This window comes from Theropithecus gelada, chromosome 14 (assembly GCF_003255815.1).
Source record: "Theropithecus gelada isolate Dixy chromosome 14, Tgel_1.0, whole genome shotgun sequence".
In the NCBI taxonomy this organism is placed as follows: domain Eukaryota; kingdom Metazoa; phylum Chordata; class Mammalia; order Primates; family Cercopithecidae; genus Theropithecus; species Theropithecus gelada.
In genome coordinates, this window is record NC_037682.1 from 8,063,364 (window position 1) to 8,088,004 (window position 24,641).

The 24,641-nt window shown below is 48.8% G+C and overlaps 1 protein-coding gene across 3 annotated transcripts; it reads right to left on the bottom strand.

Moving 5' to 3' along the window:
- Positions 1 to 5,613: 5,613 nt before the first annotated feature.
- Positions 5,614 to 16,753, bottom strand: RBM14 (RNA binding motif protein 14). Of its 3 annotated transcripts, none has more exons than XM_025357146.1 (3): positions 16,139 to 16,753; positions 8,633 to 8,743; positions 5,614 to 6,496 (listed from the first exon to the last, which is right to left on the bottom strand). In XM_025357146.1, exons 1-3 carry the CDS (start codon positions 16,473 to 16,475, stop codon positions 6,474 to 6,476), a joined length of 471 nt encoding a protein of 156 aa, XP_025212931.1. In that variant the 5' UTR covers positions 16,476 to 16,753; the 3' UTR covers positions 5,614 to 6,473. The 3 variants fall into 3 exon arrangements, with proteins under 3 accessions (XP_025212931.1, XP_025212930.1, XP_025212932.1); XM_025357145.1 differs by having other exon boundaries at positions 7,279 to 8,743; XM_025357147.1 differs by lacking the exon at positions 8,633 to 8,743.
- Positions 16,754 to 24,641: the final 7,888 nt, after the last annotated feature.

Genomic DNA, 24,641 nt, shown 5'->3' on the forward strand with positions numbered 1-24,641 from the left:
ATGCCTCAGCCTCCCGTGTAGCTGGGATTACAGGCACACGCCACCACACCTGGCTAATTTTTTGTGTTTTTAGTAGAGACAGGGTTTCACCACGTTGGCCAGGCTGGTCTCGAACTCCTGACCTCAGGTGATCCGCCTGCCTCAGCCTCCCAAAGTGCTGGGGTTACAGGCGTGAGCCACCATGCCCAGTCTAATCTGAGTTTTACAGGCTCAAGAACGAATATATAACTTAAACATCTTAATATAACTTATACATCCAATAAATAACTCTGGCTTCTGGTCCAGAAATGAGTTACAAGTCTGATAAGGGGGCAAACTAAAAAGCCAGTATTCTCCAGGGATATTCAATGGTAATCAGGCAGAAGGCTTCCTAGGCGCCAATCCTACTGCCAGCAACCACCTCTTAGCCTTCCTTAATGTCTTTGAAAGTCCCCTGCATTATCAATAACCTTTCTTCTCCATATCCACAAGAATTGTTCCCAGGACACAAAATAGTATTGCCAGAGACTGGAGGTGACCAAAATTGATGTGGTCCGTAGCCAAATCACTTCTAGGTACCGCTAATTACAAAAATTCACTGCCTTCACTATTACAAGTATGTGCTGTACTCACACCTATATCCAAAATCTTTGGATCAGCTGTGTGCTGCTCCACTAGGCCATCCCAGTGTCCCCAGAATGTTCTAACTCATTAATATGAGATGGCTAACATTTCATGAGAAGTGACTATATATACGTGTCACATGTTCTCATTTGACTCTCCCAACAGTCGTACAGCACAACGATTATAAACAAAGCCCTAGATGGTTCCAATGTCTGGTTCAGTTCCTTGAGCCACCAACTTTGTAGCCATTTGATCTTAAGAATAGTACCTTAAGGCCAGGCATGGTGGCTCACACCCGTAATCCCGGCACTCTGAAAGGCCAGGTGGAAGGATCATTTGAGATCAGGAGTTCGAGACCGGCCTGGCCAACGTGATGAAACCCTGCCGCTACTAAAAACAGAAAAATTAGCTGGGTGTGGTGGTGCATCCCTGTAGTTCCAGCTACTCAGGAGGCTGAGGCAGAATTGCTTGAACCCAGGATGAGGTTGCAGTGAGCCAAGATCACGCCACTGCACTACTGCCTGGGTGATACAAGCCTCCATATCAAAAAAAAAAAAAAAAACATAGTCACTTAACCAACAACCTCAACTCCCACATTTACAAAATAGGTTTAGAAATAGCTAATGTTGGCCAGGCGTGGTGGCTCACGACTGTAATCCCAGCACTTTGGGAGGCCAAGGCGGGCGGATGACAAGGTCAGGAGATCGAGACCATCCTGGCTAACACGGTGAAACCCCATCTCTACTAAAAATACAAAAAATTAGCCGGGCGAGGTGGCGGGCACCTGTAGTCCCAGCTACTCAGGAGGCTGAGGCAGGAGAATGGTGTGAACTCGGGAGGCAGAGCTTGGTGTAAGCCAAGATCGTGCCACTGCACTCCAGCCTGGGCAACAGAGCAAGACTCCATCTCCAAAAAAAAAAAAAAAAAAAAAAAAGCTAATGTTGGCCAGGGATGTTGGCTCACACCCATAATCACAGCACTGTGGGAGGCCAAGGCAAGTGGATCACCTGAGGTCAGGAGTTCAAGACCAGTCTGGCCAACATGGTGAAATCCTGTCTCTACTAAAAATACAAAAATTAGCTGGATGTGGTGGCGGGCACTTGTAATCTCATCTACTCGAGAGGCTGAGGCAGGAAAATCACTTGAACCCAGGAGGCAGAGGTCGCAGTGAGCCGAGATCACGCCATTGCACTCCCCCCTGGGCAACAAGAGCAAGACTCCATCTTAAAAAAAAAAAAAAAAAATAGCTAACGCATGTGAGTTGCTACGAAGACTAATATAATTATGTTGGCTACACTAATATAAATTTAGTTTGTTGTATTAATTTATTGTAGTTAGCTATTATCCTCATTTTATAGGTAACAAAACAGAGACAGTGCTCCTGATATGATCACACAGCCAAGAAGAGGTAGAGCCAGGATTCAAATTCAGGAAACCTCCTGTAGTCCCAGCTACTTGGGAGCCCGAGGTAGGAAGATCACTTAAGCCATGTGTTCAAGTGTAGCCTAGGCAACATAGTGAGACCCTCTCAAAAAAAACAAAACAAAACAAAACAAAAAAGCCAGGCATGGTGGCGAGTGCCTGTGGTCCCAGCTACTCGGGAGGCTGAGGCAGGAGAATGGCAGGAACCCGGGGGGCAAAGCTTGCAGTGAGTGGAGATCACGCCACTGCACTACAGCCTGGGTGACACTCATCTCAAAAAAAAAAAAAACAAACCTTAAAAACCTGATTAAAGAGACAACGGTCACTCTTGTCTATACCAAGTCAGTTTACTTTTTTTGTTGTTGTTTTTATGTTTTCCTCAGATGGGGTTTCACTCTGTTGCCCAGGCTGGAGTGCGGCAGCATGACGTTAGCTCAATGCAAACTCCATCTCCCAGGTTCAAGAGATCCTCCAGCTGAGGCTGGACTGCAGGCACTACTGGTACGTACCACCACGGCTAATTTTTTTTTTTTGTAGAGATGAAGTTTACCCATGTATACCAGGCTGGTCTTAACTCCTGAACTCAAGGGGCCCGACCACCTCGGCCTCCCAAAGTGCTAAGATTACAGACCTGAGCCATGACACCTGCCCCAAGTCGGTTTTTAAATCAAACCATTTCTCCAAAAAAATTTTTAACTACCTGCGACTACTGCCACATTCTCTCCTTCCTTATCTACCACTTGCCTATCAATAATTATTCATATAAACTAGCTCACTGAGGTAGGTCCTGCCTCCCAGACAATAAATCCCTCAAGGTCAGCCCAAAGCCTGCCTCAGCTAGCTGAGCAAGGCATTTGTTTCTTGAGACAGGGTCTTGCTCTGTCACACAGGCTGACGTGCAGTGGCGTGATCATAACCTCCAACTCCTGAGTTCAAGCAATCCTCTTGCTTCAGCCTCCCAAGTGGCTAGGACTACAGGTGCGTGCCACCACAGCTGGCCTTTTTTTTTTTTTTTTTTGTAGAGACAAGGTCCCACTGTATTGCCGAAGCTGGCCTCAAACTCCTAGCCTCTAGCAATCCTCCTGCCTCAGCTTCCCAAAGCACTGGGAATTACAGGTGTCAGCTACCACACCTGGCCACATTTGAAGCACTACAGATACATGATATGATTTAAATCTAGACATGAAACCCAGATTTAAGAATTATTTTCTAGAAAACTATAGACTTTTACTCTTTATGACCATTCAAAGGTACCTATAGATTGTAAAATTCAGTTTTCCATATGTACATAGTATACTAGGTCCGTAAATCTAGTAAATCTGTTTTCATTATGACCTCATCCATCCCATGATATCCACCTATTTGGCTTAACAGGACAAAATGCCTGGAGGATCAACCAACAGTCTGTGCACAGACTGTGGCAGAATTTAAGTGATGGGTTTGACTACAACAGTAGCCTACCTGGATAGGCTGACCCCCTCAGTGATAGTCCCACTACCTCCATTACAAGAGATGGTCTCAAGTCCACCACACACAGAATTTAAAACAAGGTCCAAACCTCAGAAGAGAGCAGGGTGACAGGGCTAAAAGCTTCTAGGTGGTCTTGTTCCAGGAATAAGCCAACTAAAACTTCTCCAACGAAGGCCAAGTTGTAGAGGTGATAGGTGGAGAAGTTGAATAATCTGAAGATAGAGAGTCCATTTTTCCAGAACACACATTCAATGTCTGTCCTCCCATTCACTTGACCCAACTTTCCCCAAGTTATAGAACTTCAAATCAGCAATCCACAAACCAAAGAAGCAGGCTATAGGATTAACACAGGTGACATAATTAAAATAAAAGAGGGGAGGGAGATTTTAAAACAATCTGCAAGAGAAAAATGACAAATGATTTGGCTTTGTAGCTCCTTCTGGCTTGAGCAGTTAGGAGCCTGAGGGCTGAGGCAGCAGGGGCAGCAGGACCTAAAGATGACAAGCAGGCAGAGCGCTCATCTGGGCCAGGTCACTTTCAAGACCTGGGGCTGCGACAGAGAACATCACCACGGGCCCTGAGAGCACATTTAGCTGTTTTTTGCAGGAACCAAGGGATTGAGACAGTGGCAGAACCCTCACTGGAGAGAAAGGAAGATGACAGAAAGCCACATTGACAAAGAAAAATTGCAAATATGCAGGCCACAATCATAACCCTACCATCAACCCTCCATTTTCCAGGGTAATAACCAAAGGTAGGCTTATTAGCTTGACCCTCAGACCACCCCATCACCACACAGAAAACAAGAAACTTATCAAAATCCTCCTCCCATTCTTTCCCAGTCCTGCAAAGAAATAAAAAGGAGCAGCTAAGCACCTGAAAGCAAAGCAGTGAGCAGAAAGAGAAGCAAGGCAAAGAGCCATGGCCCCCAGTACTCCCTGAGATTACCCCAGTTAGCATCCACAAATAAGAACTCACAGTCATAAGATTGAATGCTTTTGCACATTGGCAAGAGGGAAGAGGACATCTAGGGCAAGATACTGTCACAGGCAAGTTCACATGAAGCCAGTAGAGGAGGCGTAAGACAACCCACCTGACCTCCACCTGACTGACACACACACCTCCCCAAAGTCGCTTTGCCCCAATAGGCTCCCAAACCCAGTCTTTAAAGCTCCTTTTCCCAAAGGAGCAGTATGTTCTCCCATTATCCCACTCAACCAGTCTTCCGTTTACCCAGCATTAAGCCCAAGCCTCCATCTTGTCCCTGGTTGGAAATGTCCTATTTTTTGCCCAGGTCCTCAATCCCCAGCCCTAGAATAAAAGTATAAAGAGAGTCCTCAATTCCCCACCCAACCCTAGCATCCCTACTTGGTTATGCTTGCACCCCACCCCTTCCCAGATTCTATACCTTCAAATATAAACCCAGAGAGAGGACATCTGAAAATCTTAACAGATAGGAATAGGGAAAAGAGTCTCCGGTTACTATAATGGCAGGGGTTAGCAGGACACAGGAGGATGCTCCATGGTAACAGCTCAACAGGCAAAATACGACCAGAATGCCCCATACCTGCTTCAAGTTTTCTCTGCCCTTCCTTCTTGCAACCATAGGGCAGTATCAGGCAATGCCATTACCCCCACTCCACTACTGGTTCCTCTCTGGGTTCCAGCCCCAGCACTCATTTAAGCCTACTGCCTAAAGGATCCACTAGCCTGTAAATACCACGGCAGCCCACTCCCCACTTCCTGAGAGGCCAAACCCCAGAACCATCCCATTGGAACACAGGTTATTCCTGAACTAGAGAAAAGTGAGGGAAAATGATCAAGCACAGGCAGAGGAAAATGGGCATTATTTACTGCATTTTGGTGTGACTAACTCAAGTTGAGGGCTGAGGACCAGGCCACTTGCTCTGGACTCCAGTCTGAAAGATGGCAGGCTAGCAGGACGACGATAAGCTAAATCCTTCTGGGTCACAGGGCAATCCTTCTAATTCCCACATTCAAACCCCTTTCCTCACCAGTCCTGGGTTCTCTGACTGCCTTCCCTTAAGCTATCATGTATTCCTGGATGTCAAATTGGCTGCTTTGACACTGAATGCAATCAAGACAATGACAACCAGGTTTCCAAACTGCAAATTGCCCCAAGTTTTATTTGTAGTCCATACAAAAGGGAAAAAAAATTAAGGTTTTCTAACACCACCTACTTGGGGAGATGGGGAAGTGGGACTGTGCCGCTCACCATCAGCTAGAACATTAGCGGTCAGCAGGGACTTGGATACATGCCAACTGACTGTCCCAACAGGAACTCAGTCTCAACAGTCTACAGAGGGACAGTCAGGGTACCCTGGACTGCTGGCACAGCTTGGCACATAGGAAATGGTTAAGCTAACCCTTTCCTGGCCTCCTTCCCATCTAAAAAGAAAAAGGCGCCGGCGACCTCAGCTGCAGGTTGCTTCCCCATCCAGACGACCTTAAATATCGCGCACAAAAATAAAAAGGAGCCAGGAAAAAAATAAAAACATAAAAGAAATTCCCATTCTGGGGAGACGGGAGGCAGGGCAGAGGGAAAACCGCAGATCTAGAGCCAGTAGCAAGATTTGCTGCTGAGGCGAAGGAACAAAGTAGGTTACTGCCGAACACTCAAAAGGATCATCTCCTGGGGAAGGCCCACATGGTAGAGGGGATGAAAAACCACAACCAGGAAAGGTATGGGCCAGAGTAGTTATAACCTGGATCTGTAACCCTACCCACCTCTTTTCTCCCTCCCGCCCTGTGGTGCCCCATCCCAGGATGGCCCTACATGCGGCGCTGGTAGCCAGAGTGCATCTGAGCCGCCCGCAGGTAATCATTATAGGAGCCCGAATAGCGTGCGTAATCAGAATGGGCATCGGGCAGGCGACGGTAATCCAGCGAGGACTTTGTCGGCGAGCGGCGGAACGAAAGCTGCGACTCTGATAAACGGCGGTAATCAGAGAGCTCGGCTAAACGCCGGTCGGAACCATACCTAGTCGAGAGAAGAAGACAGTTGGTGAATGAGACAATTGAGGGGAGGACTCCAGGTGGGCACTGGGGAGATGCCAATGGGGAAAGGGAGGGTGTGATCACACTGGTCTCCAAGAGATTGGTCTCCTTTAGTCAGAAGGCTCATCACCCTATCCAGGCCAAAAAAATCAAGCCTGGCTTCAACTCAGTGGGAAACCAAAGCCTCCACTGAAGTCCTCCCCTCTGAACTGGCCAAGGTGGATTTTGGTCTACATTCCCACACCACAGCAAACTATCTCCACCCCTGGGCCCTGCAGAGAAAGACCTTGGTTGTTTATCAACAGAACGGCGGATGAAAGCAAGGTCCCCAACTTCCCAGAGTGGACGCACCTCATAAACTTGCCTTTAGCCAGTGAGTGCCAAAGGGACTACTCTTTAACCCCCATCCCTGCCAAAGCCAGGACAACCACGTAATAGGCTTAAGGATCCTTGAGACAGTGGGAAAAGATATGGGCCACAGTCCTGCAGGCAGTAGCTCCAATGACACTTGGGCTAGCCTAGACAGGTGACAGTGTGCCTGGTCTGACTAGCAGTTACCACCCCAGGCTGAGCACTATGCTCCACCTGAACTCTGGTGACCAGAGAAGTTCATTGACACTGCTCCCCTCGGCCTCTGGACATCCCACGAAAATAGAGAAGAGAAGACCAAGGGAGGGGCCGATGCCTCCAGTTTCCCTCCCATGCCAACCTCAGCCCCTTGCCCTAAGCCCCAGCTGGGGGCAGAGGCGGGGGGGCATACAGTACCTTTTCGACATGGCGACAGCCTTTTTGTAGGGATCGTCGTAGCTGGCCCGGGGTGGGGAGAGGCGGGTACGCTCATAGGGCGGCGGGGTGCTGTTGGCGTTGGCAACGGCCCCCTGGGACATGGACAGGTAGGCTGCAGACGGCTGACCTGCCCCATCGTAGGCATTGCCTGGCTGGCCGCGGTAGGAGGCAGCAGCCTGGGGATGCTGCTGGGCAGCATAGGAAGCAGCCAATGAGGCTGACGACTGAGTGCGGTAAGGAGCTGCCAGGGTGGCAGAAGGTTGGGCCCCGTAGGCTGCTGCGGCACCATAGGAGCCAGTGGCCGCAGCAGCCGACTGAGCCCCATAGGAGCCTGAGAGGCCCATTGATGCTTGGGCCCCGTAACTATTCAGCTGGGTCTGGACAACCGGCTGGGCCCCATAAGAGCCAGCCATTGGGGTAGTGGCTTGTGCGGCGTAGGCTGCTGGCTGGCTGGCATAGGCAGCAGCTGTGGCTGGCTGCGCCACATAGGCAGCAGGTTGGGAAGAGTAGGAAGCAGCCTGCTGTGCAGCATATGGGGCAGACTGGGCATTGTAAGAGGCCGAGGGCTGGGCATTGTAAGAAGCTGCCTGGGCTCCATAAGCTAGTGAGGAGGCTGCAGACTGGGCCCCATAGGAGGCTGCCTGAGCCCCGTAGGAGCCTAAGGAGGAAGCTGCTCCCTGGGTGTTGTAGGAAGAAGCAGCTGCACGAACCCCATAGGAAGAGGCAGCCTGGGCGCCGTAAGAGGATGGCTGGTTACCATAGGAGGCAAGGGAGGAACCCTGAGCCCCATAGGAGTTGAGCGAAGAAGCCGCAGCTGCCTGACCCCCATAGGAGGAAAGGGCCGAGGCCGAGGGCTGGGCTCCACCATAGGGGCCAAGTGAAGAAGCTGCAGCAGACTGGGAGCTAGGACTAGCCAGCTGGCCCCTGTATGGGGCCCCAAGGGAGACAGAGGGCTGAGCGCGGTAAGAGGCTGCCTGGGCTGTCATGGGCTGAGTCCGATAGCCAACACCCAAAGAGGCAGAAGGCTGGGCCCTGTAGGCAGCTCCCAGTGACACTGACGGCTGGGCCCGGTAGGTAGCTGGCTGGGCCGTCAGAGGAGCCACATAAGAGGCTCGGGGAGGTGAACGGCGCAGAGGGCTGCGGTCGCGACCAAAGAAGGGTGGTGTGGGCTGACGGGCTTGCCCATCAAAGCCACCAGTGCTGTTGCCAAAAGCCTGCTGGTAGTCGAAGGTGGCAGAGAAGCCACCAGTTCCAGGGAAGGCCGTATCCCCAGCCCCTGGTTTCTTGGTCTTGTCCCCAGACTGGACAGCCAGGCCAGGCCCCTTCTTCTGACCCTTGGTGGAGAGTTCCACGTTGATGCGCTTGCCCTTCACTTCTTTGCCGTTGAGCTGCGCGATTGCGGCTTTGGCATCTGCTTCCTTCTCCATGTGAACAAACGCGTAGTCTGATAAAGCAGCAGACAGAGGGTTAGCAATTAGGGGGGCAGGGCATGCTACCTGATGGGTCCCAAACTGGACACACAACAGCACCCAGCTGTTGCCAGCTACCTCCAGGGCCTCCAAACCCTCCTCTCCAGGAGTGTGTCATAAAATGTAGCTCCCATATAACAAAGCTTCTGACTGTCCCAAACAGTCATCTTTGCCTACAGCCTTCTTCCCATTCTCCCCTTTACAAACCCTGCCACCTCACCCAACTTCCTGGTGAGAGGAGGAGCAGAGATGAACTGCAACACAGGATAAAAATCTTCACATCTCCTGTAAGTACAAACCAGCAGAACAAAATGCAGAAAGGGTTCCTAGATCACTCAATTCTTCAATGTTCTCAACCCAAGCTCACCAAACAGCTTTGAAGCCTAGCTCACTGTTGAAGCCTAACTCTCAAACACTGGAAACCACCACTCACGTTTTGGTATGACCCATCTCTCAGCCCATGTCCAATTAAGGCAAGAGAGTTAGACTGCAACAAGCAAGCAGTTCACAACATTGTTCCAATATGATCTCTCTGCTTTTTCACAGTACTTCCCAAGTTTTCAAGGCACTCTCAGGTACGGGAGGACCTCATTTGGGCCTCACAATCCTGTGAGGTAGGCAGGGCAAAGAATCGTTATCTCCATTTAACAGATGGACACACATACATGCTCAGAGTTTTTACATGGCTTGCCCCACTCAAAGTGTGTTAGAGTCAGGACCAGAATCACAGCTCTTCCAGTGCCCCTTTGCTACACAATCTAATCCTGAAACGTCAAGGTATAAGGCAGGACCGTGTCAAATGACTAAAACTTAAAGCTTAGAAGCAGAGAACATGGACCCTGTGTAAGCCAACGAGGTATGGGAATAGAAACTAAGCCTAGTGGCTGAGTTCATGCCCAATCCCCCTGTCCCAGACCACATTACATCCTCCACTGTTTCCTCTTTAAGGGACAGAGGTATACCTTATACCTTCGGCTTCTGTTCACAGAGCAGACTGCTTACAGGAAATATCTGGTTTCTCACCTATAAGGCATGAAGCTGCAATTACTGCAGCTAACAGGCTCTGCTAAGCAGGTTAACCCTGCAGCTCTCATTATGATCTGAGTAAGCTGTGGTAGGGTAGGAGAAGACAGGATGTTGGTCTCAAAATTATATACTTATCCACCACACAGAAGGATAAAACTTCAGGTAGTGAAGGAGTGGAGAGAAATTCTCAAGTCCACACTCACAAAGCACAATAGCACAGGCAGAATCTGAATGAGAGAAGCCTGCCCCTAGGAAATAGGGTTCTGAGCTTAGCTCCATTCTCTACCTGTGGCTACTCTCAGATAGCGTCCAAGTACCAGGATGCTATCTGTCACATCAGTTTAAGAAACAAAGAGCTACCTGGATGACAATACTAAGATAAGAAACATTCTTAATAATCTCCAAACAAGGGTCCTCATTTTTAGAAACTTTCGTACTGGGATGCCCATCTAGCTGCTCCTACAGAACAAGACATTTCCCTGGATTTGAAGACAATGACACAAACCTCAGGATAATGGGAAAAAAATACAATCAATAAGTAGAAGTCAGAAGCGTGGCACAGCACAAAAGGGATCCTTAATTAAGAGGCCGGGCGCGGTGGCTCAAGCCTGTAATCCCAGCACTTTGGGAGGCCGAGGCGGGTGGATCACGAGGTCAGGAGATCGAGACCATCCTGGCTAACATGGTGAAACCCCGTCTCTACTAAAAATACAAAAAACTAGCCGGGCGTGGTGGCGGGCGCCTGTAGTCCCAGCTACTCGGAGGCTGAGGCGGGAGAATGGCGTGAACCCGGGAGGCGGAGCTTGCAGTGAGCCGAGATCGCGCCACTGCACTCCAGCCTGGGCGACACAGCGAGACTCCGTCTCAAAAAAAAAAAAAAAAAGAATTCAATGGTCTCAGTTCCAGATACAGGTATCACTGACTTGTTATCTTAGGAAACTTACCATTTAGGCAGGTGCGGTGGCTCATGAGATCAGGAGTTCAAGACCAGCATGACCAATGTGGTGAAACCCCGTCTCTCCTAAAAATACAAAAATTAGCCAGGTGTGGTGGTGCACACCTATAATCCCAACTACTCGGGAGGCTGAGGCAGGAGAATCACTTGAACCTGGGAGGTTGCAGTGAGCCAAGATGGCACCACCGTACTCCAGCCTGGGTGACACCGCAAGACTCCATTTCAAAAAAAAAAAAGAAAAAGAAAAAAAAAGAAAAGAAACTGGCCAAGCACAGTGGCTCATGCGTGTAATCCCAACACTTTAGGAAGCCCAGATGGGTGGATCACCCAAGGTCAGGAGTTCAAGACCAGCCTGGCCAACATGGTGAAACCACGTCTCTACTAAAAATACAAAAATTACCCGGGTGTGGTGGCAGTCACCTGTAATCCCAGCTACTCAGGAGGCTGAGGAAGGAGAACCACTTGAACCCAGGAGAAAGAGAAGGAGGTTGTAGTAAGCCAAGATCATGCCACCGTACTCCAGCCTGGGTGACAAGAGCAAAACTCCGTCTCAAAAAAAAATAAAAAGAAACTTACCACTTATTTCCTCCGACAAATCTATCCTACCTACCTCAAAGTTAAGAGGTTCAAGAGAAAAGACAGAAGTGCCTTGTAAGACATAAACAGCTACAGAATAAGGAATTATGACTATTCAAACCTAGAAATAACCAGAGGTTTATTTCCCTATAGAATATTATCTTTCATCTCAAGCAAAACACAATGCCATGCAAACCTAGAACCTGGCAGAGATGATAAAAGAACAAAATGAGGCCAGGCACAGTGGCTCACGCCGATAATCTCAGCACTTTGGGAGGCCGAGACAGGCGGACCATCTGAGGTCAGGAGTTCAAGACCAGCCTGACCAACACAGTGAAACCCCATCTTTACTAAAAATACAAAACTAGCCGGCTGTGGTGGCATGTGCCTGTAATCCCAGCTACTCAGGAGGCTGAGGCAGGAGAATCACTTGAACCCAGGAGGCAGCGGTTGCAGTGAGTCAAGATCACGTCACTGCACTCCAGCCTGGGCAAAAAGGGTGAAACTCCGTCTCAAAAAGAAAAAAGAATTACCACAACTCTGTCCTCAACACTCCCATGGCCAGAGCCTTATCTACTACCTGGGAAAAACTACGTGTTTCTTTCGGCCTAGCCATAAGGCACTAGAGTTGTCCTGTGATCTCTCATCTCCACTTTGGGTACAGTAAGCTAAAAAACTAAAAACTAGCATGTGGCCTAAGAGCCCTTTAAAAGCAGAGGCTGGGCCAGGAATGGTGGCTCCCTCCTGTAATCCTAATACTTTGAGAGACTGAGGTGGAAGGATGGCTTGAGCTCAGGAGGTCAAGGCTACAGTGAGCCACAATCATGCCACTGCACTCTGGCCTGAGCAACAAAACGAGACCCTATCTCTAAAAGAATGAATAAATATTTTTTAAAATTTTTACATAAAAAATAAAAATAAAAGCAGAGGCTGAGGTAATCCTTAGAAATGGCAAAACCACCTGGAGATGGCAAGCAGAAAGGCCCAAAGTGAAGAGGAAGCAGAGAGCTGCTGGAGCTCATAGGCACTTGTTCGGGGGAGGGGCCTCTAGACATTCTGAGGTAATATTAAGGAACAATTCTAGTAGTCCAGATAATTCCATCCACAGATTCCTGACACTAGAATGAGACAAAAACTTCCACAGGCTTACAAGAGCATTTGGACATCCCATTGTCTGTTTCCCTCCTTAGGTGGTTTTTATTCAGACCAAGTGGTGAAAATTGAAAACTGAGGTGTCACATGTACAATTCAAATGACTGCCCAGACGAGTTGTGTAACTGATCAAAAAATTTAAAAATCCAGGCTGGGCATGGTGGCTCACACCTGTAATCCCAATACTTTGGGAGGCCGAGGCAGGCAGATCACCTGAGGTTAGGAGTTCGAGACCAGCCTGGCCAACATAGTGAAACCCTGTCTGCACTAAAAATTCAAAAATTAGTCAGGTGTGGTGGCCTGTATTCTCAGCTACTTGAAAGGCTGAGGCAGGAGAACTGCATGAACCCAGGAGGCGGAGGCTGCAGTGAGCTGAGATCTCACCACTGCACTCCAGCCTGGACAACAGAACGAGACTCTGTCTCAAAAAATAATATATAAATAACATAAAAATAAGTACAAAATTTTAAAATCCATCTGATACAATTATAACCAAACTGTATCAGGAAGTTTCTAAGCCTGATATTGGAGAAGAAAGTGTGAATAGGTGGCCCAGCTAACTCAACCGCATCCAATAGTGATACACCCTATCACAGTAAGCAGCAAAGCACAGACCTAGCTATATTAAAGATGCCCTGAAACCCAGGTACTCCTAAGACCATTAAAACCAGAGATCTGAAAAATTCCAGGAACCTTGTTGCCTGAAGATCTAATTCAAGGAAACTTTGAAGGAAATCACTGCATTGGAACTATCAAGTAATGTTTTACAGAGATCTCCAAATGGTCTGGTGGCATCAAAAGTCTTCCAGTACCAAAATTAAGTGAATCCAGAAAAATAAGTTCTCCTGTCTTAAGACAAAATCTTAAACTTGAGGGCCAGGCACAGTGGCTCACGCCTGTAATCCCAGCACTCTGGGAAGCCAAGGCAGGCAGATCACAAGGTCAGGAAATGGAGACCATCCTGGCTAACATGGTGAAACTCCGTCTCTACTAAAAATACAAAAAATTAGCCGGGCGTAGTGGCGGGCGCCTGTAGTCCCAGCGACTCGGGAGGCTGAGGCGGAAAGGCGTGAACCTGGGAGGCGGAGCTTGAAGTGAGCTGAGGTCTCGCCACTGCATTCCAGCCTGGGCGACAAATCGAGACTCCATCTCAAAAAAAAAAAAAGAAAAAGGAAAAAATCTTAAACTTGAAACTACAGAGCTCTGTATAGGAAGAAGAAACAGTCACTCACAAAAATGATGAGGAGATATTTTCCTCTTTGGTCTTTCAGATCTCCCCACAAGTCTGTACGTGTTTCCGGAAGCTGTTCATCTTTGAACACCTAATAGGAGGAAGCTGTGGAGTGGTTACAATCCACTGTTGCTATTGAGATTTCTGTTCTACAAATCCTATCTAAGCTCCCAGAGTAACCAAGCAACTATGTTGTTTTTTTTTCCTGTGAAAGAAAACAGAGCTGGTTGTCCCGTGCAACACTAAGCTTCTGTGCTTTTCAAAGCCCTGTCAGCCAACACGAGGAGACTCAATCAAATGACCACTCCTAGCACAAGAAATGAATACACTCTCTAGAGAGCCAGTCGCTTCTACTACACTCCCAACTTTCAACTCTCACTTTCCGTCATCACAAACAGATAGAAAGACATCAGTGGAGAACATGATGTTCAAATATTTCCCGCAGTCTCTTACACAGAAGTATATCAGGAGCTCTGTTACACAACCACATAACTGCAAATAGTTGACCACCACTCCCTGAGTAAGTCAATGCATTTCTGCCAAATGTTTACAAAGGAACAAATGCACAAAACTCCCTCTAACTCTCACAAGGAGTCAGCCAGGAGTTCTAAAAATTCATGGGCAGTTATGCTCTTCACCCCCACTGTCACTTGGTGCTGGGTCCCAAGCAAATTCAGGCAAATTTTTGGCATTCTCTACCACCTGAAAGCAAGCAAGGAGCTTGAGTTCCAGGGAGACTGTCCCTTCAGATGTTTGACTCTAGACTCTCAATCTAGTAGCCACCCTACCTAACAACCACAAAAGAAACTTGGTAAGTCAATTAAACACAAAACTCTCACAAATGAGACTCATATACCCCATCCTCTTGCTGGACAAGTACCCAATCTGAGACCCTGCCCCACTCTTTAAACAAAAGCAAAAATCCATGCACCATACAGCCTGCCTCAGAGCACCCAGCAGGAAAGCCCGATTCCGGATAGTCGTGGACGTGTATAACCTGAGTTGAGGAAAATAGAATGCAGTATTAATGCAGAACAAGGACTTGTTCCTAGTAGTGGACACTACGACCCTTTATATTTCCCCCACTTAAAGGACTAGGAATGGCCCCAAAGATGTGCCTTTCCAGGACAGCAAATGAAATATCTTGGTGGGATAAATAAGCACTTGCACCCACATTTATTTCCTATCCCTGAAACTTCTCACACAGAGTATAAGCAGGTATGAACCCACCAGGAGTAGGGCATCAGATACTCCCAGGCTGCATCCTCCGAGATGACAGGGCAAAGTTAGCTCTGATCTGTTCCCAAGTGGAGCAGAGGCTGGCCACATACACAAGGGCTGTCCTACCAAACCTTGCCAATGTAAAAGAGCTTAAGGAATAAAAACTCAGGCTATGAAAAAGTCAACTGGGTCGCTAGTCAGGCTTAAATTACGGTGACACATTTTTCTCGAAGAAAAGGCAATAGGGATCTGCCCTGAGGATTAGACTGCTCAAGCAATGACTACTACTGATTCAATAAATCGTGTTTAGCCACTGTTTAATGAAGACCTCTCACAGACCCCTCCCCAGGACCCCCTCAGCCAGAGTATGCCCCCTTGCAAAGTCACCAAGCTTATGAAAGAATGACACTGCCCTAGGGCACTGGCTTGGCACGTAAAGACTACGCAGAAGGGGCCTTCATAAAACAAACTTTCTTGCACATGCAAAAGGCTGGGGTTTCCAGTTGACAAATGTAAAATCGAGCCCAAAGAAAAATCCCAGGTTTGAGCAAGGAGGAAAGCACAGAGCTACCACGCCTAACCTACCTAATATTGAAAGGCCAAAGTGATTCGGAAGGGGCCCCTCTCGTACCCACGTGTAATTGTGCCCGTGAGTAGACCCATGCCAGACAAGACTAACAGACCCCAGCCCGAGAAACGTCCAAGGGCCCCGTTACCTTCCGCTTGAGCACATTCATCGGGAGGGAACAGGAGGGCGGCCTTGGGGCGTCAGCCCCCACCTTTTCCCTCTTCCCTTGCTCTGACCGACGTCTGGAGAGGAAGTGGGGAAGTGGAGAAATCTTCCCCGCTTCATGATCCGGCTTGTGCCCGTCACTTCCCAATTTCCGCTGGGTGCCAGGCCCAGGAGACCAGGAGAAGGCGCGCCCCCGGTACACTCGCAAGGCTCTCAGGCGCGTCCCCGGCCCCGTAGCTTGGCTCGCAGTGGCCGCCGCACCCACCCAGAGCCGCTTCCTCCTACTTGGTGGACGGTTCCTGGACCGCAGGGGAGGAGGGTGGCTCTACCCAACGCGCCCCCAACACCTCCGGCCTGCTCCCGCGCACTTCCCCACCCCTCCCAACCGCGCAGTGACCGACCCCCGGGTAAGGGGCGTGGCTAACAGGCAGAGTGCCCCGAGCGCGCCCCCGCCCCCGAGCGCGCCTCCGCGTTACCTTTCACCACGTCACACTCGATGACGCGTCCGCGACGCTCGAAGAGGCTGCGCAGTTCCTGGCTCGTGCATGCAGCCGACACATTGCCCACGAAAATCTTCCAAGTATTAAGAGGCCTTGGGCGCGACATCTCCACCACGAGCGCGCGCCCCGGCCGCAGCTCGTGGCCGTGCAGGGCTTCGATGGCGCGCAGCGCGCCCGCGTTCTCGCGCATGTGCACGAAGGCGAACTGTTTCATGACGGCGCAGCTCATGACCGTGCCATAGGGCGCAAAGAGGGCTGCCAGCTCCTCCGGAGTCGTATCCGCCCCGTCGACGTTGCCCACGAATATCTTCATTTTGTCGCCGCAGCCGCCTTCCCGGAGAGCCCGGACGTCTCCTCCAGCGACAGGAAAGACGTCCGAACGAGCGGCAGTCCTCCCCAGGAATGGCTGGCGACCGAGAACCCCGCCGCGCAGGCGCCCTAGCCTAGCCAATGGGGACCCGCATCCCGCGCGTCCAGCGACCAATCAGAAACGCTGAGGGAAGATGCACTCAAGCACAGCCAATCCCAGAGGGCCTAGAGCCCGCTCGTTAGCTGAGGGGGTGGGAAAGGGACGACCAACCGCCACAGCCCGTGGCGGGGGGAGGGTTGGGAGGGAGAGGGAGGGCTGAAGAGAGGAGAACGCGCGCGAGCGGCCCCGGCGGCAAAGAGGCCTAGTCTGTGAGGCGGCCTCTGGCCCGGGTGGGGCTGGGACCGGCGGGCTCCTAGGAAAAACTTTGTTCAATTGGAAGTCAAGGCTCCTCCCATTCTGGAAGCCCTGTCCAAACCCGCGCCTGGAGGTGGCCGCGTGAGTGTACAGGGGAAGGCCAGGCCTGGCGGGAGAAACTAGGACAGGCGCCTTGAGTCGGCAAACGGCTCCCGGGACTGTGCTGGGCACCGCGAGGGGACCTGAGGCAGGCCCCGGAGAAGCCTTCATGCCATTAATTCATTCTTTGGAAACATTTCCTGGGGTTGCTGAGGTCCTGGCAGACGGTGAAAAATCAAAGGCCTCTGCCCTGATGGAATTCCCAATCAAGAAATAATGGAATGACGCTACTGTATGTTTGACGGTTTTCACAATAAACAGTTTAATAAACGAGAAAATCAATTCTTGAGGAAGCAAAAGTTGAGCCTTATTAAAAAAAATTTTAGTCCGGGAGCGGTGGCTCACGCCTGTAATTCCAGCATTTTGGGAGGCCAATGTAGGCCAATCAACTGAAGTCAGGAGTTGAGGACCTGGCCAACATGGTGAAACCCCCTCTCTACTAAAAATACAAAATTAGCCAGGTGTGGTGGCGCATGCGTGTAATCCCAGCTACTTGGGAGGCTGAGGCAGGAGAATCACTTGAACCCGGGAGGCGGAGCTTGCAGTGAGCTGAGATCAGGCCACTGCACCCCAGCCTGGGCGACACAGTGAGGCTCCGTATCAAAAATTTTTTTACCCCGGGCGCGGTGGCTCAAGCCTGTAATCCCAGCACTTTGGGAGGCCGAGACGGGCTGATCACGAGGTCAGGAGATCGAGACCATCCTGGCTAACACGGTGAAACCCCGTCTCTACTAAAAAAAAATACAAAAAACTAGCCGGGCGAGGTGGCGGGCGCCTGTAGTCCCAGCTACTCGGGAGGCTGAGGCAGGAGAATGGCGTGAACCTGGGAGGCGGAGCTTGCAGTGAGCTGAGATCTGGCCACTGCACTCCAGCCTGGGCGACAGAGCAAGACTCCATCTCAAAAAAAAAAAAAAAAAAAAAAAAAAATTTTTTTAAATAGTTTTGGGTATGTAAATAAGATTGTTGCATAGCAGACATACATCAAAAACATAGACATGTGACAAACTCAGGGAAATATTTGCTTGCGTGTTCAGTTAACAAATAGCACCTACCATGTGGACACCACCAAGAATATAGCACTGAACAACAAAAAAAAATGACAGAAATCCCAACCCTCTTGGATCTTATGGTGGGGAGAGACAGGCAAGAAATAAGTAAAACATAAGCGTGTTAGATGGTGATGAGGACTTGGAGTAATCAAGGGAACTAAGCCATCCTCTGAGGGAAGATCATGCCAGCCAGAAAGTACAAGTCGAAGAGTGCTAGGGCAGAAGCAAATCTGGCTAGTTCAAGGAAGAGTCAAGAGCCAGTATGGCCCAGGCGCGGTGGTTCACACCTGTAATCCCAGCACTTTGGGAGACCAAGGCAGGCGGATCACCTGAAGTCAGGAGTTCGAGACCAGCCTGACCAACATGGCAAAACCCTGTCTCTACTGAAACTACAAAACATTAGCTTTGCACAGTGGCAGTATCATAGCCAATTAGGTTTATCCGGGGTGCGATTATTGCTAATTGAAAACAAAACATAAGCCGTGCGTGATGACTGGCACCTGTCCCAGCTACTCAGGAGGTTGAGGCACTAGAATCACTTGAACCTGGGAGGTGGAGGTTGCAGTGAGCTGAGATCACACCACTGCACTCCATCCTGGGCGACAAAGCAGGACTCTATCTCAAACAAAAGAAAAAAGAAAAAGAGCCCAATATGACCAGAGCCTGGAACAGAGAGCAGAATAGGATAGTGGGAGTTGTGTAGCACAAGGCCATTGAAATGGCATGTGCTTGGGCCAGGCGAGGTGGCTCATGCCTGTAATTCCAGCACTTTGGGAGGCCGAGGCGGGCAGATCACGAGGTCAGGAGATCGAGACCATCCTGGCTAACACAGTGAAACCCCATCTCTACTAAAAATACAAAAAAATAAATTAGCCGGGCATGGTGGCGGGTGCCTGTAGTCCCAGCTACTTAGGAGGCTGAGGCAAGAGAATGGTGTGAACCCTGGAGGCGGAACTTGCAGTGAGCCGATATTGCACCACTGCACTCCAGCCTGGGTGACAGAGCGAGACTCTGTCTCAAAAAAAAAAAAAAGGAAAAGAAAGAAAAGGGGCCAGTACTCTGGTATCTCCCGAAATCCAAACTGCTGGTAGTATTCCCATAACAGGATATCAGCAAACTCCTAGCTACCCAGTAAGCATAGCCATTTTATTTATTTATTTATTTATTTATTTATTTATTTATTTTTGAGACAGAGTTTCACTCTTGTCACCCTGGCTGTACTGGCTCTAGTGCAGTGGCGCTATCTCGGCTCACTGCAGCCTCTGCCTCCTGGGTTCAAGCGATTTTCCCTGCCTGAGCCTCCCGAGTAGCTGCAACTACAGGCGTGCACACCACCACGCCCGGCTAATTTTTGCATTTTTAGTAGGGGTTTCACCATGTTGGCCAGGCTGGTCCTGAACTTCTGACCTCATGATTCGCCTGTCTCGGCCTCCCAAAGTGCTGGGATTACAGGTGGGAGTCACCCCGCCCAGCGGGTGGGGTCTCACCTTAACACAGTGAGACCCATAGGTGCTTTTAATTTTTCTACTAGCCACATTTTAAAAGGTGAAAGGAAACAGGTAAAACTAATTTTAGGCTGGGTGTGGTGGCTCACGCCTGTAATCCCAGCACTTTGGGAGGCTAAGGCCGGGAGATAGCTTCAGCCCAGGAGGTTAGGGCCAGCCTGGACAACCTCTAAAAAAATTTAAAAATTTAGCTGGCAGCCAGGCGGGGTGGCTCACGCCTGTAATCCCAGCACTTTGAGAGGCCAAAATGGGCGGATTGCCTGAGGTCAGAAGTTCAAGACCAGCCTGGCCAACATGGTGAAACCCCATCTCTACTAAAAATACAAAAAATTAGCTGCGTGTAGTGGCGTGTGTCTGTAATCCCAGCTACTCGGGAGGCTGAGGCAGGAGAATTGCTTGAACTCAGGAGGCGGAGGTTGCAGTGAGCTGAGATAGTGGCCGCTGCACTCCAGCCCAGGTAAGAGAGTAAGACTCCGTCTCAAAAAATACATACGTGTGTGTTTGTGTGTGTGTGTGTGTGCGTGTGTGTGTGTGTGTGTGTAGATATCTGCAGGTGGTAGTGCACCTGTAGTCCTAGCTACTTGAGAGGCTGAGGGAGAAGGAATCACCTTGAGCCCAGGATTTTAAGATTATAGTGAGCTGTAATGATGCCACTGCACTCTAACCTGGCCAAAAGAGTGAAACTCTGTTTCTAAATACATAAATTAATTAAATAGATGTAAAGAATCTTGCCAAACTTCACAGACCTGGCAAATCAGAATGCTGGGGCTTGAATAAGGATCTGACTCCTTGACCTGGAATAACGGAAAGAGCATTAAATTAGCCCTAGTTCAGTTTTATGGTCCAAGTGGGCAACCCTCTTCCCTCCTCCAGCCCTCAGTGAGTTTCTCATCTGTAAAGTGTCTAGCTTGGCTTAGCTGATCTCAAAGAAAAGTTTGCAGGTTTTTTCTTTGTTGTTGTTTGTTTGTTTGTTTTTTTGGAAATGAAGTCTCACTCTGTCGCCCAGGCCGGAGTAGTGATGAAATCATGGCTCACTGCAGCCTGGACTTTCCAGGCTGGTCTTGAATTCCTGACCTCGTGATCTGCCCGGCTCAGCCTCCCAAAGTGCTGGGATTACAGGCATGAACCACCGTGCCCAGCCACCCCCAGATAATTTTTTAATTTTTACTTTGTAGAGACGGGGGTCGATTTGTTGCCCTGGCTGCTCTCGAACTCCTGGCCTCAAGTGATCCTCCAGAATCAGCCTCCCAATGTGCTAGGATTACAGGCATGACCCACCATACCCAGCTAGATTCTTTACATCTATGAGTATCACCTTTCTTACCTATAAAATAGCTGGCTTTACCACATTTTTATTTTTGTAGAGTTTTTTAATTGTAAATCTGGGGATGGGTGTGGTGGCTTATCCCTGTGATCCTAGCACTTTGGGAGACTGAGGCAGGAGGATCACTTGAGCTCAGGAGTTCAAGATCAACCTGAGAAACATAGTGAGACCCCATCTGTACGAAAAGAATTTTAAAAATTAGCCAGGTGTGGTGGTGTATGCCTGTAGTCCCAGTTACTCTGGCGGCTGAGGTGGGAGGATCACTTGAGCCCAGGAGGCTAAGGCTGCAGTGAGCTGTGATAGCACCACTGCACTCCAGCCTGAGCAACACAGTGAGACCTTGTCTCTAAGAAAAATTTCTCTTGGCAAGTATGTATAAAGGATAAGGCCATTTTGAGCAATAACGAGTGTTGAACACAATGTAAGACACATAGTAAGAAGTTTGGCTGGACGCAGTGGCTCAATGCCTATAATCCCAGTACTTTGGGAGGCCAAGGCAGGAGTATCACTTGAGCCCGGGAATTTGAGACCAACCTGGGCAACCCAGGGAGACCCTGTGTCTCAAAAAATATAAAAATTATTCCCGCGCAGTGGCTCACACCTGTAATCCCAGCACTTTGGGAGGCCAAGGTGGGTGGAACACTTGAGGTCAGGAGTTCAAGACCAGCCTGGCCAACATGGCGAAACCAATCTCTACTAAAAACACAATAAAAAAAAAAAAATTACCTGGGCATCATGGCACATACCTGTAATCCCAGCTACTCAGGAGGCTGTGTCAGGAGAATCGCTTGAACCCAGGAAGCAGAGGTTGCGGTGAGCTGAGATCACGCCACTGCACTCTAGCCTGGGCAACAGAGTGAGACTCCGTCTCAAAAATAAATAAAGAAAAAAATAAGTTAGCTGGACATGGTGGTGCATGCCTGTAGTTCCAGCTACTCGGGAAGCTGAGGCAGGACTGCTTGATCCCATGAGACGGAGGCTACAGTGAGCTATGATCACACCACTATACTCCAGCCTGAGTGACAGAGCAAGACACCATCTGAAGTAGAAATAAGTAGTGATTTTTTACCTACAAGGGTATTCTGTGGGCTATTTGGTGGAGAACTATCCTGCACATTGAAGGTTGGTAAGTTTCCCTAGTCTTCCCCCAATACCAGCAGCATCCTCACCCCCACCTAGCATTGTCACAGCCAGAAGAAATGGCCCTAACAAACTTCCAGAAGTCCCCTATGGGCCATACCATCCCCACTGAGAACCACTGATCTAAATCAAATTTTGTAAACTTAGGTAAACTTAGTTTTAGGTAAAAACAATCTCTGCAATAAAACAATCTGATAAGGAAAGTCCTTACCTCTTTACAACGAATGGAGAGAAAGGCTAGAGAGAAATTCTGTCATGGAAACTAGAGTCCTGTCAAATTTACTTATGAGACCTTTTCCTGTTAATTGTATCAATTTACCTGTGGTTTACTAGGTCACTGTAGCAAGTTTATTAATGGCCTCCAAAGATACTAGGTCCTAATCCCTGGAACTTGTGAATGTTACTTTATGTGGCAAAGTCTCTGAAGATGTGATTGAATCAATGGCCCTTGCTAAGAAGAGATTATCCTGGATTACTCTGGTGGTGTTAAATGCAATCACATGTAATGCAATCCTTATAAGAGGGAGGCAGAAGGAGATTTGACACAAATACACAGAGGAAAAGGCAATGGGAAGACAGAGCAGACTGAGTGGATGGTGCTGGCCTTGAAGATTGGAGTGAGATTCAGCCACAAGCCAAGGAATGCCAGCAGTCACACAAAGCTGGAAGAGGCCAGGAAGGGATGTTTCCCTATAGTTTCTGGAGGAAGCAAGCTCTTGTCCACACCTTGATTCCGGCCCAGTGATACTAAGTTTGTACTTCTGGCCTCCAGAACTGTGAGAATAAATTTTTGTTGTTTTAAGCCACAGTTTGTGGTACTTTGTTACAGCTGCCACTGTTACAAAGGAAACTGATTACAGGAAAATATGAGTTAGTAACAACACAGATAAAGACATTTTCACAGCTGACTTTCATTATTCCATTGCATATGTGTTCTTCTGTTAGAAAGGAGGTTTCCCTTTTTGGTCTCCTTCCTTCCAGCTTTCCACCCTATCATGTGAATGTGTGACGATGGGAGGCTTGGAGCTGTGGCAATCACCCTTGCCTCCAAAAGGGGAGAGGGAACATGAAGAGAAACACACAGTTCATGACAGTATCCTGATGTCGCCACACCACTGGACCTGCTCTGAATCCTCTAATCTCCAGACTGTTGATCTGGCGACATAATTAAATGTCTTAATTGCTTTGGCCACTATTAAGACTGTGTTACTTACTGCAGAATTCATCCTAATATAGAATTCCACAGACAATATCAAGACTGAAAATAAGAAATAATGACAGTCATGTTATTTAAAAATATGGAGGTATAGGCCCGGTGTGGTGGCTTACGCCTGTAATCCCAGCACTTTGGGAGGCCAAGGTGGGTGGTTCACAAGGTCAGGAGGTCGAGACCAACCTGGCTAACACAGTGAAAACCCGTCTCTACTAAAAATACAAAAAATTAGCCGGGCATGGTGGCTTGCACCTTTAGTCCCAGCTACTCGGGATGCTAACGCAGGAGAATCGTTTGAACCCAGGAGGTGGAGGTTGCAGTGAGCCGAGATCGCCCCATTGCACTCCAGCCTAGGCAACAAGAGCAAAACTCCATCTCAAAAAAAAAAAAAAATTTTTTTTTTTTAGAGATGGAGTTCTTGCTATGTTGCCCAAGTTGGTCTCGAACTCCTGGCCTCAAGTAATCTTCCCATCTTGGACTCAAATTTTCCTTTTCATTTATTGATTTGTTAATTTATTTTTGAGACAGGGTCTCACTCTGTCCCCCAGGCTGGAGTGCAGTGGCACAATCATGGCTCATTGCAACCTTGATCTCCTGGGATCAAGCAATCCTCCCATCTGGGCCTCTCAAACTGCTGGGATTAAAGACCTTTTTTTTTTTTTAATTAGTTTTATTTTTTTAGAGACAAGGTCTTACTCTCTCAGGCAGGCTAGAGCACAGTGACATGACCATGGCTCACTGCAGCACACTCCTAGGCACAAGCAATCCTCCTGCCTCAGCCTCCTAAGTAGCTGGGACTATAAGCCTGCGCCACCACACTTGGCTAATTTTTAAATTATTATTATTATTATATGAGTCAGTCTTGCTCTCTCGCCTAGGCTAGAGTGCAGTGGCGCAATCTCCGCTCACTGCAAGCTCTGCCTCCCGGGTTCACGCCGTTCTCCTGCCTCAGCCTCCCGAGTAGCTGGGACTACAGGCACATGCCACCACACCCAGCTAATTTTTGTATTTTTAGTACAGACGGGGTTTCACCATGTTAACCAGGATGGTCTCGATCTCCTGACCTCGTGATCCGCCCACCTCGGCCTCCCAAAGTGCTGGAATTACAGGCGTGAGCCACTGCGCCTGGCCTTTTAAATTATTTTTTGTAGAGACAGGGTCTTGCTTTATTGGCTAGTCTGGTTTCTAACTGGCTTCAAGCAGTCCTCCTGCCCTGGCTTCCCAAAGTGCTGGCATTATAGGCGTGAGCCACTATGCCTGACCAAAACGGAGCATCTTTGCCTGCAGTTCTTCTGCTTTGCAGATGAGGCTTCAAAATGTTTGAACAGTGTTCTGTGATTTAAAAATAAACTTTGAAAAACTACACAGCCAGAATTTCAGAAGAAAAGCTAATGAGGTTGATCTTTTTTTTTTTTTTTTTTTTTT